The 16,331-nt window shown below is 42.9% G+C and overlaps 1 protein-coding gene across 1 annotated transcript in view; it reads left to right on the plus strand.

The window, feature by feature from the left end:
• LOC115079486 (mucin-5AC-like) overlaps positions 1-12,546 on the plus strand; it is a 186,495-nt gene extending 173,949 nt beyond the window's left edge. The window contains exons 31-34 of the mRNA XM_029583111.1: positions 5,069-5,167; positions 7,063-7,191; positions 12,097-12,233; positions 12,357-12,546. Of these exons, the coding sequence (XP_029438971.1) occupies positions 5,069-5,167; positions 7,063-7,191; positions 12,097-12,233; positions 12,357-12,546 (555 nt within the window). The remainder of the gene's footprint in view (positions 1-5,068; positions 5,168-7,062; positions 7,192-12,096; positions 12,234-12,356) is intronic.
• Positions 12,547-16,331: the final 3,785 nt, after the last annotated feature.

Consider the following 16,331-nt stretch of genomic DNA (forward strand, 5'->3'; position numbering starts at 1 on the left):
TTGGCAACATCCTCCTAGGCAAAATAGCGAACTAGAGTTTTTCACTGATGCTGCGGGGGGAGTTGGCTTTGGCATATATTTCAGAGGAGCTTGGTGCGCTAACTGCTGGCCACACCATTGGTTGCAACACAAGATTTCCAAGGACCTTACATTCCTTGAGATTTTTTTCAATCGTTGTTGCCCTTAGGATTTGGGGGGAGTCACTTTTCCGGTCACATATTGTTTTTAGATCCGACAACATCGTGGTTGTCCAGGTTATTAATGCTCTTTCAGCTCGCACATTTGAGTCTAATGCGCTCATAAGGCAATTGGTGCTCGTTTGCTTGCAATTTAATATAACCTGCTGTGCTGCGCACATTCCTGGTGTACATAATACCATTGCTGACTCCCTCTCTCGGTTGCAGCTCACAACCTTCCGATGCCTTGCCCCGACGGCAGACCAGCTACCAACCCCCATACCGGAGGAGGTCTGGCAAGTTGGCCCCCCGAGTTTTGGGACTTAATATTACAGTCACTTTCGGAAAACACCCGAAGAAGTTATAAACAGGCCTTGCTAGACTTTCATAGCTTCCGAATAACTGAAATGCAAGAAACAGCAGAGTAGCCAATCTTGCTAAACTCCCTCTCACATTACATACTACATTGCAAGAACCTTGGAAAATCCAGAGCCTCAGTAGCAAACCGCCTAGCTGACCTGTCTTTCTTTTCCAGAGTGCTAGGGTTCCCTAGCTGCACATCACTGTTCCCAATCAAGAGGGCTATGTTAGGCAGAGGGAGGTGGGTAAGACTTTAGACGCCAGGAGGCCCATTACTTTGAATATCCTTAGAAAAATCTTTCTGGCCCTAGACGGTGTCTGCTCTGATAACTCGGAGTGTACGTTATTTAAGTGTGCATTCTCCTTGTCTTTTTATGCGGCCCTCCGCGTCAGCGAACTGACCACACAATCTACAAATAGACTGTCCTCCGCATGTTTATAATGGGAAGATACAGTGATTAATAGTAATAAACTTACCCTACGTATCCGCAGGTCTACGATGGTTCCAACATCATTCTCAGACAATGGGCTGGGGAGCCCACTTGCCCTATGTGGTCCACCACCCTATTTTTAAAGCAGCGCCCGCCGATTGGGGGGCAATTGCTTGTACACAAGAATGGTAGACCTCTTACACGATATCAGTTTAGTCGGGTCTTCCACATTGCATTGCATGCAGCGGGTATTGCAGTTGCTGTGTTCTCCACTCACTCCTTCCGTATAGGTGCGGCAACCACTGCAAGCTTGGGCAATAGGTAGATGGCGATCAGGAAGATTTAGCCATTATATCCGCCCAAATAACTATTTTGCCAATAGCATGTAATATGTCTCATAACATTTACCTTTATTTGCTGACAGATAGGGGAACACGGGGGCCGCGCGTCACATGGATTATTGGCCACTCTTATGTGCGCTGGGCACATAGGAGGGCCCTCGAGTGGCCTTTGGGCGAACATCTTGGTATGGCGGCTCATCAACTTTTGCTGCTTTGGAAAGGTATCCCTGGAATGAAATGGGACCAATTGATTCTGACTGTCCTTGATTTACAAAATTACAACCCCCCCCCCCCCCCCCCCGCTGCTATTATATTACATCTTGGGGGAAATGACCTGCCTCTAACTAGGAGTGTGGCTCTGACACAGAAAATACAAAAAGATTTGGTTACGTTATATAACATGCTCCCACAGTCGGTAATCGGCTGGTCCTATATCACTCCCCGTAGGATCTGGAGAGGTGAACTATCACACCGTGCAATGGAAAAGGTTCGCAAGAAAATTAATAAGTGGATTTCAAAGTTCATGCCCACAATCAATGGTTTATCGTTAAAACACGATCTATTAGATGAAAGCCCGGGCTTATTCAGACCTGATGGCGTTCATCTCTCCGATATAGGGTGGGATATCTTTAACAGTGATCTGCAGGATTGTCTTGAAGTTCTCCTGCCTCTAATGGCTGCAGCCGATTGATCAGTTGGGGGGTTTCCCGGTAAGTGGTTTCGCTACCAGGGAACCTTGGTGTGGTGACCAGCAGAAGTGACACCCCCGCCTTTAGATTAAGTAGGTCATGGCCAGGGGGACGGCGGCCCTCGGGCCACCAGAGCAGGCAGCTCCGACGTGGGCCAGCGGCCCAACGCAGACCCTCAACGCTTCAACGGCCAAGAGGGGGAGAATAAGGAGGCGACTGGACAAACGACCCTGCCTTCCACGGTTGGGTCACCAGTAATGGCACCAACAGCCTCGGCTTCTACGGCCGAGGAGGGTGCATATGCCTCAACAAATTATGGGATTAGCACGGGTTTGTGGGGGGAGCGCTGGTCACTAAGAGTTCAGCTTTAGCTAAGTACAAGTTTCAGGATTGTTTATTACGTCTAATTTTGCTTTTGTTGTATCAATTTATTATTGTCTAATTCCTGTGAATGTATTGCTCATGGGCTGCGGCCATTATTTTGTCCAAACTAATAAATTCTCGTTATCGAATATTTCAGCGGCGTGAGTCTTTGGAGAGCTACTTGTGGGTATGGGAGGGAAGGGGAAGGGGTTACAGATGCAGGCTTTCCACTGCCCACATTGTGGAACGTTAGCAGAAAGCTGAATCCACCACATCGGAATCAGTCTTTTTGTCATTAAAACAAAATTAATTCTTGGTAAGAAATTACTCCAGTTGATGTTATTTTGTTCTTCCTTATACATTTTGAGAAAAATATTTTTAAAGAACTACTTAGAACTTACTAAAATTATTTTCTTTCCTTCTAATAGAGCCCAAGAATGTCTGTGTAGTGGATGGCAATGAATACATGGTAAATATAAAAACATTAGCGAATAACCACAATAAAGAAAGAGTCAAAGTGAACTGCAGACACAGAATTCATCAAATAAATGGCGTACACATAAACCTTGCAACTTTCAAATTATTCATATACACCCAAGTGTAAGATTAAAGAGACCATCATAACACCCAACAGTGAAAGGTCCAATTTCATCCGATCAATTTGAATGGGTTATTCATAATCATAAGTCTCCTAGCATGGCAATTCAAGCAATTTTTTTATTATTTTGTTTTGCATATAAAAATCAAAATCAAAAGAAAGTTACTTCTCTCAGATGGAGCTTTTCCTTCATTGTCCAAAATATGAGGGCTGTATTTGCCTTCAACTGCAGAGTTTAACCGAAACCCTTCAACTGTAGTGCTTAGCCGTAACCCGACATAACGCCTTGTTTCGAATTATTCTGCTTCAGGGGTAATGTATACACTCAGCAGCAGCCTCCAAATTCTGTAGCTCATTGAACTGAAAAGAAACATACAGAAATAACTCTGTATGCAAAAATGTGCGATCAAAAGTCCAAAACTCACCCACATCAGAGCATATTCTTACTGGCGAGACAGATTTTTTTGTTTGAAGGTCAGTAAGGCGATAGACAAGCTTGCCAGAAGAGGCTTTACACCTTCTCCATGTTCCTAAAGTGGATGTGTCAGTGTCGGCAGTCACTAAAAAGACCTCGGGAGCAGAAGTAATTTACGTGCGCCGATCAACTGCTGGCGCGCACTTACCTGGGACAGCAGCTAATGGCCGCTGACCTGGCCGACCTGTCCCACCCTGCCCAGCCTCTCCCCACCCAGAACATGCCCCTAGTCCACCCCATTTCCAGGGCCTGACACTTGTGCACGTATCACCACTTATGCACATAACCGGGCCCTTTTGAAAATGCGAGCAACACGCACAGGGCCCAGCCACACCCGTAAATGGCGATTGTTCTGCGCTTGGCCGATTTAAAATTCAGCTGTTACTGTGTTTCTATTTTTTTCCTTTTCTTGCTTTGCTCATGAGTTTAATATTTAATTCCCCTCCCCCAAGGTCATAATGATACTCAGTGTTGCTGCCACAATTTGAAAAAAAAAAATCTATTACAATAATTATTCTATTGAAACATTTCTAGCCATTTTTTAAATGTATGTGATAACATAGCTGTCAAGCAGCAACCGAGCAAAGCTTAACTGGACCCTCCCTTTCAGGCCGATACAGTACAGTGCGCTCCAACGGAGTGCACTGTTAACCCGCCACTGGACACGCGTTTTCCCTTACCCCTTATTCAGTAAGGGGCCGAAAACGCGCGTCCAATCCGCCGAACCTAATAGCGCCCGCAACATGCAAATGCATGTTGATGGCCCTATTAGGTATTCCTACGCGATTCAGAAAACAAAATGTGCAGCCAAGCCGCACATTTTGCTTTCAGAAATTAGCGCCTACCCAAAGGTAGGCGCTAATTTCTTCGGGCACCGGGAAAGTGAGGTCCCGAAACACCAAAAGTAAAAAAAAAAATAAAAAAAACATTTGAAGTTGGTCGGCGGCTGTCAGGTCGAAAACCGGACGCTGTCAGCGGGCTGAGAACCGACGCTGTCAGCGGGTTTGAGAACCGACGCCGGCAAAATTGAGCGTCGGCTGTCAAACCTGCTGACAGCTGCCGCTCTGGTCCAAAAGGAGGCGCTAGGGACGCGCTAGTGTCCCTAGCGCCTCCTTTTGCCCGTTTTAACGCCAGGCCTCATTTAAATACTGCATCGCGCGCACAGGAGAGTGGCTCTCCCGCAGACTTTACTGAATCGGCCCGTTTGTAAGCTATCGGTAAATATCCACTATCTACATATTTTACTGAAAGTTTTGAGGATCACTTGTAGAACATGAGAGTACTGGAAGATTCTTAAAAGGCTCACAACTGTTTTTTATTGTTATTATAGTTGAATTTGAATTTTGCTAAAGCTCACCTTAAAACTTCTGTAGTGAATTTGAAATGTTCTTTGGCCTCATTCAGCCAGGTGTGCCCATTCCCACCTCTGACACATGTAAACCATGTCACTGTACTTCTGAAAAGAACCCAAGGACCCAGTTAAACGTGGTGATTTGTGCGTCCATCAGCTGCCAGATCTGTGCCCTGGTGAGGTCTTCTTAATTTACCAAATAAGCATTTAGCTTTCTCAAACCTATCAGAAGACGAGCGTTGTCATTGACTCATTGCATTTTCTTTCTCTTTGCTTATCGACAGGGTTATGAATATCAGCCGATACCTGGCAAGTGCTGTGGTGAGTGTGTCCAGGTGGCATGTATAATCAAGATCAGCAATGACAGCACCAAAGTTCTCAAGGTACCTCTGAAGCTTGTGAGCAAAGCAAAAAATCAGCATGAAAGGTTTTTGTTCTATAAACACTGAACTACCCTATCAGTAGGGACCTGAGGAAAATGAATGGGAGTCATCATCATCATCATCTTATCTTCAAGACTAAGGTTGACAACTATGATGCACCAATTCTCTCTGGGGCGTAACCCTTTTAAACCCGCTCCTGCGCGCGCCAAGCCTATTTTGCATAGGCCCGGTGACACGCACAAGCCTCGGGATGTGTATATGTCCCGGGGCTTGAAAAAAGGGGCGGGGAGTGGGCAGGGCAGTCTGGGGGCGGGACCGAGGCCTCCGGCACAGCGGCCTGGCCGGCACACACAACCTACGCCTGTCCGGAGGCAGGCACAACTTATTTAACAAAGGTGAGGGGGGTGGGTTAGGTGGGGGGGTTGAGGGAACAGGGAAAGCCATCGGGGGTCCCCTAGGGCTCGGCCCTCGCAAGATGCACAAGTGTGCACCCCCTTGTGCTCGCCGACCCTGGATTTTATAACATGCGCGTGGCTGCACGTGCATGTTATAAAATCGGGCGTAGATTTGTGTGCGCAACCCGGCGAGCACAAATCTACGCCCACCCGTACGTACTAAAATCTGGCCCTCTATGTTCAGTTTTCCTTTTAGCCTACTTTCCAAAGAAAATGAAGGCAGATCAGAGGTTCTTAAGCCTGTCCTGCAGGACCCCCATCAGGTTTTCAGGATATCTACAATGAATATGCATGAGATAAATTTGCATGCACTGCCTCCATAGCAAGGCAAATTTTATACATAGTCATTTTGGATATCCTGAAAACCTGACTGACTGGGGGTCCTCCATGACAGGTTTGGGAACCTTTGTTCTAGATGAATCCTGACAAAACCCATGGATTTCTTTAATAAGTCTGCCTGCTTTGCTTCAGGACAAAGCAATCTTCGCATCTTTAGAAAGCCCAAATACAGTTGACTTAAGTTTAGCAAAAGTCGGGAAGTGGAAAGGGTTCATCCTATGAGCAAGAAATGTGGAAATCAATAAGAGTCTCTGGGTGATGTTTTTATTTTCTCGTGTACAACACAATGTAATTCTCATCCATAGAGTGGCAATGTTTCCTGATCTAGATAGATCCACACAGAGGCAAAACATTTTTCTGAGTAGGAAGCAAGAGGTGATCTCTCTCGCAGCCATCTTCTCGCTAAGGTTTATTGTAAATTTGAAATTAAGCTTGATGGTAATAAATACGTGTTCTACAAACTGAGTTAGTTGAATGTTTTTGAGCAACAGCAGACCAATAACTTGGCAGTCCACAGGAGCCACAATTAATCAAAAGGTTTTGGCTTTATTTAGACCTTGTTCCTTCTGTATTGGAAGAGTTTTTTTCTTTACCTTTAATTAACATGCTTGTTCTATTTCAAGTATACTTTTTGAATCTGTAATTCTTAAAATGTCATAAATAAAATATTTTAAAAAAAAGGCAGAACTATATTATGCATGCAATGGGATAAAACCAGGACTGGTTTGGCCTGCCTCTTTGACATGAAGCTATATGGATACCTTAGCATGGGGCTTCCTGAATCTGTACTGGTGACCCCACAACCAGCTTAGATATCCATAATATATATGCATGACATAAATTTGCATACACTGGGTCTCCAATATATGCACTTTTATCTCATGCATATTCATTGTATACATATATCCTGAAAACCTGACTGGCTGTGGGCTTGCCCCAACAGATTTGGAAACGTTAAGTTCTAAGGACTCACCCAACTATCACTTTGCAGGGACTAGCTGCCTTCACATGGTATGATGATGATGTGGCATATCAGAGAGGAAGCTCAAAGAGAAAATAAAATGAGTAATATTTTGATCCACTCTTAATTATTCATTTTAGCCTGGAGAAAAATGGTACTACCCTACTTCAAACTGTACCTACTACAAGTGCGATAAAATAGACGACCATTTGGTCACAGCCGTGATGAAGAAAACCTGCCCTATCATTGAATCCGAGGACTGCGAGTCGGTATGTTCTTTATTCTTTACGTTTGACGGGGTAGGATCTAACTGAATAGATGTACCAGGAAAGAATACAAGAACAAACAGGTGGGCCACTTTCTCTAGTGAAGGAATCTGTCAGACATAGGACTTGGTATTCTCTTCATTTTTAAGTCTTCTCAGATGGTAGCTTTGACCCCGCCCCCCCCCTCCCACTTATTCTCCTCTTTCTCGGTGTAAAAAGATATAGTCATTCATAGACTTGCCAAGGGTCCCAGATCAAGGAGGGAGACCTTTAGCTAGTTTTGGTTTGTGCACTTACATTCCAATGTATTGCAGTAGTTGTAGTCCCTACCTCTACCATTTAAACTCAATGCTGCAGGTAGCAGAATGCATCCACATAGGGATGCCAGAAATCCGGGACGGACCGAAAATCTCCCCCTGGAATTCGGTCACTTCACAGACCCATCCCTAGATTATTGCTGGGTTTCACTTGAGCAGAAACTCTCATGTTAACAATTTAGGGCTGAATTTTCAAAAAGCATTTCCATGCATAAAATGTGATTTTATGCACAGAAATGGGCTTTTGGAAATTGCCTTGGTGGTTGTATGTGTAAAAGTATACATTGAAGAAATTATGCACATTCTTTTATGGGCACAGCAGAGGTTGTGGAGGGCAGTGTTGGGGTAGGGATAGCATTTAGGGTAGACTTTCGATTTTCTGTATGTTGTATTGCTTTCTGCTTGTACCCCTCCCCCCCCCCAAACACTAATTTTCCCAATGGACTTATGCATATAAATTTGTTTGAAAATTCATGCTGAGGTGTGGAAGACTTTCTATATGCAGACTTTCGGCCCAAGTGTGCTGTTATAATATAGCAATAGTAGGAAGATGAGTTTTTGAGAAGCCAATAAGCAGTTAAAACAAGCAGTCACCAAGCACCCTCTTTTAGTTCTGGATTTTTATATTGTTTGTGATGAGGTATTAGTTCATAAAGTTTTTAATAAAGCTCTTTCCACTTAATTGCAACCACCATTGGCACTCTAAATAAATCAGGACACTGCTGTTCATGAAAGTTTCACGCAGGCATTTCTTTGCATTTGATTACTTGCCCTTCCATCAAAGAACATCAAGGCGGGGTGCAATCATAATAAATGCTTGACAATGCATAAAACAAATACAATATCAATTTAAAAAAACCAACCCATTATCATAAACTGTGATTAATAAATTAAAACATCTCTGATTCTTTCTCTGTTCTCAGTTCCCTTGACAAGGGTACACATTGAACCGGCAGGAAAAAAACAGGAAAATCCTGATTAAAAAGCCAGGCCTTTGTCTGCTTTCTGAATTGTAAATAGCTTGTTTCTTTCCTTAACTCAGATGGAGTTAAGTTCCAGAGTAGTGGCCAAATAACGAAAGGCTACATGTTGGGTAACAGAACACACAGATACATGTAAAAAAGTGTATAGAATGAGCAGCTGAGACCGCTGTGACTTAAGACTGATTTATTACAATAAAAAAGGGTTATGGATGATATCAAAAGTGCACACCTTTTATTGCAAAAATGTATAATATGTATGAAACAAAAGATATCAGTTCAAAAACACTGTTCCCACCTATACCCTTTTCTGGCTGAAGCCTTGGTGAGAGAATGGAGGAGTGAGAGGAAGTGATGGGAATGAATGTTTCATTGAAAGACTGAGGGGAAGCTATAGAAGAGAATCAAGGGTGGAGAAAGACAGCAGAAAATGGAAGGGCTAGAAGGAGCTGGAGCCATGGAAAGATACACTGGAGAGATAGAGAGGCGTGGGGGACATACAAGGTCAGAGAAATGGGAGAAAGCAATGGAAGGGTCTGGCATGGAGAGGGAGGTGAGACCAAGGTACAAGAATCGAGGCAAACAAATGAAAAAGGAGACTAAAATGGGGAGCTGGAGGAGGAGGAAGAGGTAGAAAGTAAGGAGTTGTAAAAGATGGAGTTGCTAAAGATGCCAAATTTAAAAATTAGCGAGCAGCCCTAGTGAAATCAATAAAACTAAAGTACATCACTGTCGAAAGCCACAGGAGATCCCTGGAGCCAGTCTGTGATTCAGCAGTGTTTCTAGGGACTGGCACTCTAGAGAGCTATGGTTTTCAAATCCTGGCCATGTGAGTCCCCAATTTGTCTTGTTGAAATATATTTGCACACATTTGGCCAGACATCTGGTTAAGTTGCATAATCTGGTAACCATGAAAACCAGACCTGTTGGTGGTTCTTACAGACTGGATTTGAAAAGTGGTGGTTTCCAACACTTCTCAACCTGATTCATTCATTCTTAATCTCGCTCTTTCGTTTAGGGTACGATACAGAGCACGCCAGATGGGTGCTGCAAAACATGTAAAGGTATGTATAGCTTTTTCACTACTGGAAAGATATAGTGGGCTGTATTTTATCACATCCCCCTTTCTTTTCTCTCTTTTATGTGTATGTTTTTTTCTTTAATGAAAGCTCCAAGGTCTTGCGGGATTCGAAGTGAATCGACTCTCATTCAGCTCGGCCCATGTCAGAATATGGTCACATTTACATACTGTGAGGGGGTTTGCAGGAGTTCTTCCATGTAAGTAACACATGTATTTCTGGGAGGAACGCATGCAGAATCTCACTCATATAAAAAGTTTACAGTCGTATAGCTGATTTCGAGTTGTCTCACAGTATTCTTCCTTCTGTGCACTCTTCAGAGAGTGAAAGCCCAGCTGTCAATGAAAATGACCAAATTACCAAACAAAACCTAAGATAATGCTAAAAAGGTGATTACCAATCATGCAAAGGCACGGAAATACTTAGCATGTGTATATTTAAAATATCAGAAGGGAACAATTTTAGGTAAACTTGTACAAATCTTAGGGGCGGATTTTAAGAGCCCTGCGCGCCCCGGGACTCGCGTAAGTCCCGGGGTTTTCCGAGGGGGGCGGGGCCGAGCGGCGCACCGTTTTTGGGGCGGGCCCGGGGGCATGGCCGCACCCTCCAGAACCGCCCCCGAGTTGCGTCTAGGCGCGCCAGCGGCCTGCTGGCGCGCGGGGATTTACTTCTCCCTCTGGGAGGCGTAAATCCCCCAACAAAGGTAGGGGGGGGTTTAGACAGGGCCGGGGGGGTGGGTTAGGTAGAGGAAGGGAGGGGAAGGTGAGGGGAGGGCGTTAGCGAATTCCCTCCGAGGCCGCTCCGATTTCGGAGCGGCCTCGGAGGGAACGGAGGCAGGCTGCGCGGCTCGACGCACGCCGGCTACACGAAATCGGTAGCCTTGCGCGCGCCGATCCAGGATTTTAGCGGATACGCGCGTATCTACTAAAATTCCGTGTACTTTTGTTGGCGCCTGGAGCGCCAACAAAAGTACGCCAACGCGCCGTTTTTGAAAATCTACCCCTGTATGTAGAACCTGATGTTACTAATTTACCTCTAATCATAGCTCTTCATCACTGATTTTATCCATAGTCACTCAAGTCTTTTCAGATCCAATTTTTGCAGTATTTCAGCCAAAGGTTTCTAATCAACAGTGGAAGTGAAAGTAATGCAAAATGGAAAATTTTATGTTCTATTAACCATTCCCTTCCTAATAATTCCTAACATTCTATTTGCTTTTTTGACTGCTGCAGCACACTGAGCTGACAATTTTAAAGTATTATCCACGATGATGCCTAGATCTTTCTCCTGGGTGGTAGCTCCTAATATGGAATCTAACATTGTGTAACTACAGCAAGGGTTATTTTTCCCTATATGCAACACGTTGCACTTGTCCACATTAAATTTCATCTGCCATTTGGATGCCCAATCTTCAAGTCTTGCAAGGTCCTCCTGTAATGTATCACAGTCTGCTTGTGATTTAACTACTCTGAATAATTTTGTATCATCCGCAAATTTGATAACCTCACTCGTCATATTCCTTTCCAGATCATTTATATATATATATTGAAAAGCACCGGTCCAAGTACAGATCACTGAGGAACTCCACTGTTTACCCTTTTCCACTGAGAAAATTGACCATTTAATCCTACTCTCTGTTGCCTGTCTTTTAACCAGCTTGTAATCCACGAAAGGACATCGCTTCCTATCCCATGACATTTTAGTTTTGGTAGAAGCCTCTCATGAGGGACTTTGTCAAACGCCTTTTGAAAATCCAAATACACTACATCTACCAGTTCACCTTTATCCACATGTTTATTAACCCCTTCAAAAAAATGAAGCAGATTTGTTAGGCAAGACTTCCCTTGGGTAAATCCATGTTGACTATGTTCCATTAAATCATGTCTTTCTATATGCTCTACGATTTTGATCTTGAGAATAGTTTCCACTAGTTTTCCCAGCACTGAAGTCAGGCTCACTGTCTATAGTTACCCTGGATCAGCCCCTGGAGCCTTTTTTAAGTATAGGGGTTACATTGGCCACCCTCCAGTCTTCAGGTACAATGGATGATTGTAAGTGATAGGTTACAAATTTTAACTAATAGATCAGAAATTTCATTTTTTAGTTCCTTCAGTACCCTAGGATGCATACCATTTGGTCCAGGTGATTTGCTACTCTTTAGTTTGTCAATCTGGCCTACTACATCTTCCAGGTTCACAGTGATTTGGTTCAGTTCGTCTGACTCATCACCCCTGAAAAACATCTCCGGAACTGGTATCTCCCCAACATCCTCATTAGTAAACACGGAGGCAAAGAATTCATTTAGTCTTTCTGCAATGGCCTTATCTTCCCTAAGAGCCCCTTTAACCCCTCTGTCATCTAATGGTCCAACAGACTCCCTCACAGGTGTCTTGCTTTGGATATATTTTAAAAAGTTTTTATTATGAGTTTTTGCATCTATGGCCAATTTCATTTCAAATTCTCTCGTTGCCTGTCTTATCAATGTTTTACACTTAGCTTGACAATGCTTATGTTTTATCCTATTTTCTTCAGATCGATCCTCAGTATAGAAATGTGCTCAGTATAGAAATGCGTGCAGAGACAGAAACCACAAGTCATTCTAATGGTGTTTCTGGTCATGGAGGTGATCAGCATGATGACACTAGTTTAGTCCATACAAGAGAGACACAGTTTTGAAGGACTGAGAATATCCTTAAAAGATAAGCAGTGACACATAGGGAAATAAAACAGAAGACTACAATATGCAGACAAGTAGTCTAATCATAAATTCTCTTTTGGTTGTGTCTGCTCAGGTTTGCAAAGGAAGAAGAGAAGATGGCTCATAAATGTACCTGTTGTCAGGAGCTAAAGACCAGTTACAGGCAGGTGGAACTGTATTGCGCAAATGGTATCACCATCAACTACCAGTACAACTATGTGGAGAGCTGTGGCTGTGTGAGCAACGTGTGTGTTCCACTAGAAACCTCACCTGACAGAAAGTGAGACCAAAAAACGATACTTAAAGGAAGGCAAAAGCAACAGTAAGGTTATAAAGCAGCAGCAAACAACAAGGCTAGTAGCTAGAAAGCTTAAAATGTTCTGCAGAAGATAGGGGGGAAAAAAAAAAAGTTTTTTGTTCCTGAAATTTTCCTTCCTCCACTATAAATAAACCTCATTATCTTTTTTTAAATTTTATTTTATTGTTAATGGCTATGACACAATGAAAAAGCAGAATTACAAACTATCCGGCATTCAGGCAGTTCCAGAATATGAATTTATGTTTTTAACAAATGAGATGTTAATGCCCTCACCATGTGCTGTTTCACAGACTTAACTGTTCAGAATACGCATGACAAAAAATATCAGGGAAGAGTTACACCTGTGCACCTGTTTCACCTTAATATTTCATCGGCTTTTATGTACGTGTTTTACTGGTCAAACCTTTCAGGCACAGGGTACAACACTGCTCTTCTTTGAGCTGTCATGGAACCTTACAAGGACTGGGCCTATTCAAACAAACATTCTCCATAGCAAAAATTACAGAGGGCACAGTTATATCCTTCTCTGAGGAAGGTCCCAAACGAGAACAGCATTTCATTATATGATGGAGGCACCTTGGCGATAACGAAGCAGTAAAGAACTGTTTTGACATTAAATAACTCTGAAGAAAATTTTTTTTTCTGTGTTCACCCAAAATTAATAATGCTGTAAAATTAAAATTGATAAAATTATTCGTGGAACATAATCTGTTTTATTGCATTGTATTTTACTTGTTTTTTTTCCCCAGGAAAAAAGTTTCAATGTCGCATTTTTTTGCTGATGGTTTGAATCTCAATTTTGGAAGGATATGCTTGTTTTTCATTTTTTATATGCCTTATGTTGATTAATAAACTTTTAAGCATATACCAAAAATTCTGGTTATTTAGTATTGGCTCAAAACATTTATATTTACTTATTCAGACTGCATTTCCAGGCAGTATCTAGATTGCATATTTAATTCTGTTGTATTTGTTGAGTTATTCTGATATAAGACTTGGTTCAGGTTTAGACATTAGTCTCCTTACTCATCTAATGAAATATCAAAGCAAATAGTTGCAATGACATCACACAGAATTCCAAACAAGGAAGGAATTGAAAACTATGCTTATGCACGAATCTTCTAGTGCTTTTAAATTTCAGTGCCATTGCAAACGTATCCATCTTTATTGGGTTAAGGTCTTTTTTAATACAGTAAGTACCAACTCCATGCTTTACCTTCCCTCCAAGTTAGGACCTGATCAATGAATTTTCACAGAAGTTAGTTCAATCACTCCATCTGGCTGGAGCATGCTAACTACTCAATGCTTTTATACGTGAGTTGAAAAATACCAAAAAGAAAAAAAGAGAGGCCAGCCCGCCTGGTGGCTCAGTAGCAATGCTATGTGTTATCATGCAGAACGTCCCTACTTTGATTCTTAGATCAAGCATTCAGCACCCTGGGTTGGCCGGAGCTAGAGATGCTCTGAGGGAAGGAACGAAAGTCATGGTCATCTTTAAGGGTGAAACCTAGGGGCTGCATTTAGAGCCCATGGTGGAAGGTTCGAGAGGGAGTCCTGGTAGATGACTCTTGATCTTAAGACCATTGCTGCAATGACCAGCCTGGCAACAGGGGGAGGAAGGATCCATTAAAACAGGGGAAGAATCCTTGGATAATTGCAAATTCAGGGGTAAATTTTACAAAGTTACGCCCGCGCATACTTTTTGTTCACGCACCAGGCGCAAACAAAAGTACGCCGGATTTTAATAGATACGCACGTAGCGTAGCCGTGCGTATCCTTTAAAATCCAGGGTTGGCAGCCTGTGCGAGCAGAGCCGCACAGCCTGCCTCCATTCCCTCCGAAGCCGCTCCAAAATCGGGGCGGCCTCAGAGGGTACTTTCCTTCCACCCCCCCCCCCCCCGTACTTTCCCCTCCCTAACCCCCCCTACCTTTGTTGCACAAATTACACCTGCCGGGCCGGCCGCCGGCACGCCATGGTCCAGTCCGGGGGCTGGTCCGGAGGCCGCGGCCACGCCCCTGACGACACCAACCCCCCCCCCCCCCCCCCCCCAAGAAACCCTTTGTGCGCGCCGGCAGCCTATGCAACATAGGCTCGGCGCGTGCAGGGGGAGCTTGGGCCAGGTTTTCGGAGGGGGTATGCACGTATCTTTCACACGTACCCCTTTGAAAATCTGGCCCTAAATGTCAAGGTACCAAGATCCTGGCATTGGTTCCAAATGAGTTGGAAGAAATAGGAGAAACTACTGGACCAAAAAAAGGAAAAATATTGAACAAACTCAGTGGTAATACTGTTCGCATGTCACTTTCTAAGGAAGACATCCAATTGCCATTTTTTTTTCACTGGGAAGAGTTCAGTGAAACATACTAAATACTATCCAGTATATTATGATCCAAAAGGGCATATTTTTATTGTTCCATGAAAACGAACTTGGTAGCCTTTTTGTATTTAGTAATCTAAGTAAAAGGGAGCACTTTCCACATCCAGGATTGATCAAAATGAACTCTAATATTACAACCCCCCTCCCCCCAAAAAAAAGATAACCTTACATGCAAACAGGTGAATTTTCAAAGGAGATACACATGTAAATGTAACTTAATATCTTAGCAACGTTCAAAAGCCATTCGCTCACAGTAAGGGGGTAATTTGCAAGGAGTTATGTGCATAAATGTAACTTATTTCGTAGCAAGTTTCAAAAGCTATTTACTAGAGTAAAGTGCACTTATGGAAGTAAATCGTATGGACAGTTCAATGGCATATATGGTAGCAATTTTCAAAAGACCACTTAAATCGAGTAAAGTGCATTTTCTCAAGTAAAACCCAGTTTTATTTGAGTAAATGCTTTTTAAAATCAGGCCCTAAGTGCACAAGGACCCAGGTCCCACCCTGAACATATAGATAGGCATAGTTTAATGGGACAAAGTCAACATGGATTTAGCAACAGAAGTTTTGCCTCACCAATTTGCGACATTTTTTCAAAGCATAAACACACAGTAATGCTCTGAACATTAATATGGCAGATGGCTGATGACAAAAGTCTCAGTTGGATACAAAACAAAGAAACTTGCCATTTGAAGGAATGAAGAGCTGGTCGCTAAGGTCAATGTAAAAAAAAACAAACAAAAAAACAAACAAACCACTGGCATAGGACCGTGTGCCCTTGTGACCCACCCCCAAAATGCCACACCTCTTTCTATCTTATACAAAAGATCCACCCAATAAATCAGACAGCCTCTGGAGGAGGTGCTGCACTGTGGTTACTTTCTATCTGACTAATGGGATACTAGGGACATCTCATGGCTAATTCAGAGGGCTGCCACAATCATAAATCAGAAAACCTTCCAATTTTTTGGCTGAAAGCCTTTCAAAAACATGACATGTCCACTTCTTCCTTATATAAAAAAAACAACGTAAAATAAAAAAAGCAAAATAAAATAAGTCTTCTATTTCTATTGACCTTAGTGGAGTTCTTACATGCTTTAAGAGAAATGGTGGTGGATACCTGTTTATCATTCACTATTGCACCAGGTACTTTATTGATTTCTAATTTTTATTTAGAACACAAACAGTAACAGAACGCAAATTGCTTACCTTCAGCAGAACAAACAAGGACAGCATTTACATTCAGGACAGCAATAGTGCAGGAGCTGCCTTCTCTTGGAGACCAGGACCTAGCTGTTCTCCCCCTAGGCCTACACTCTTCATTCCTGCTTTCAGGGGAGTTACCTGTTTGTCCAAGGTTTTTTTTTTTT

The sequence above is a fragment of the Rhinatrema bivittatum genome, chromosome 17 (assembly GCF_901001135.1).
Source record: "Rhinatrema bivittatum chromosome 17, aRhiBiv1.1, whole genome shotgun sequence".
Classification (NCBI taxonomy): domain Eukaryota; kingdom Metazoa; phylum Chordata; class Amphibia; order Gymnophiona; family Rhinatrematidae; genus Rhinatrema; species Rhinatrema bivittatum.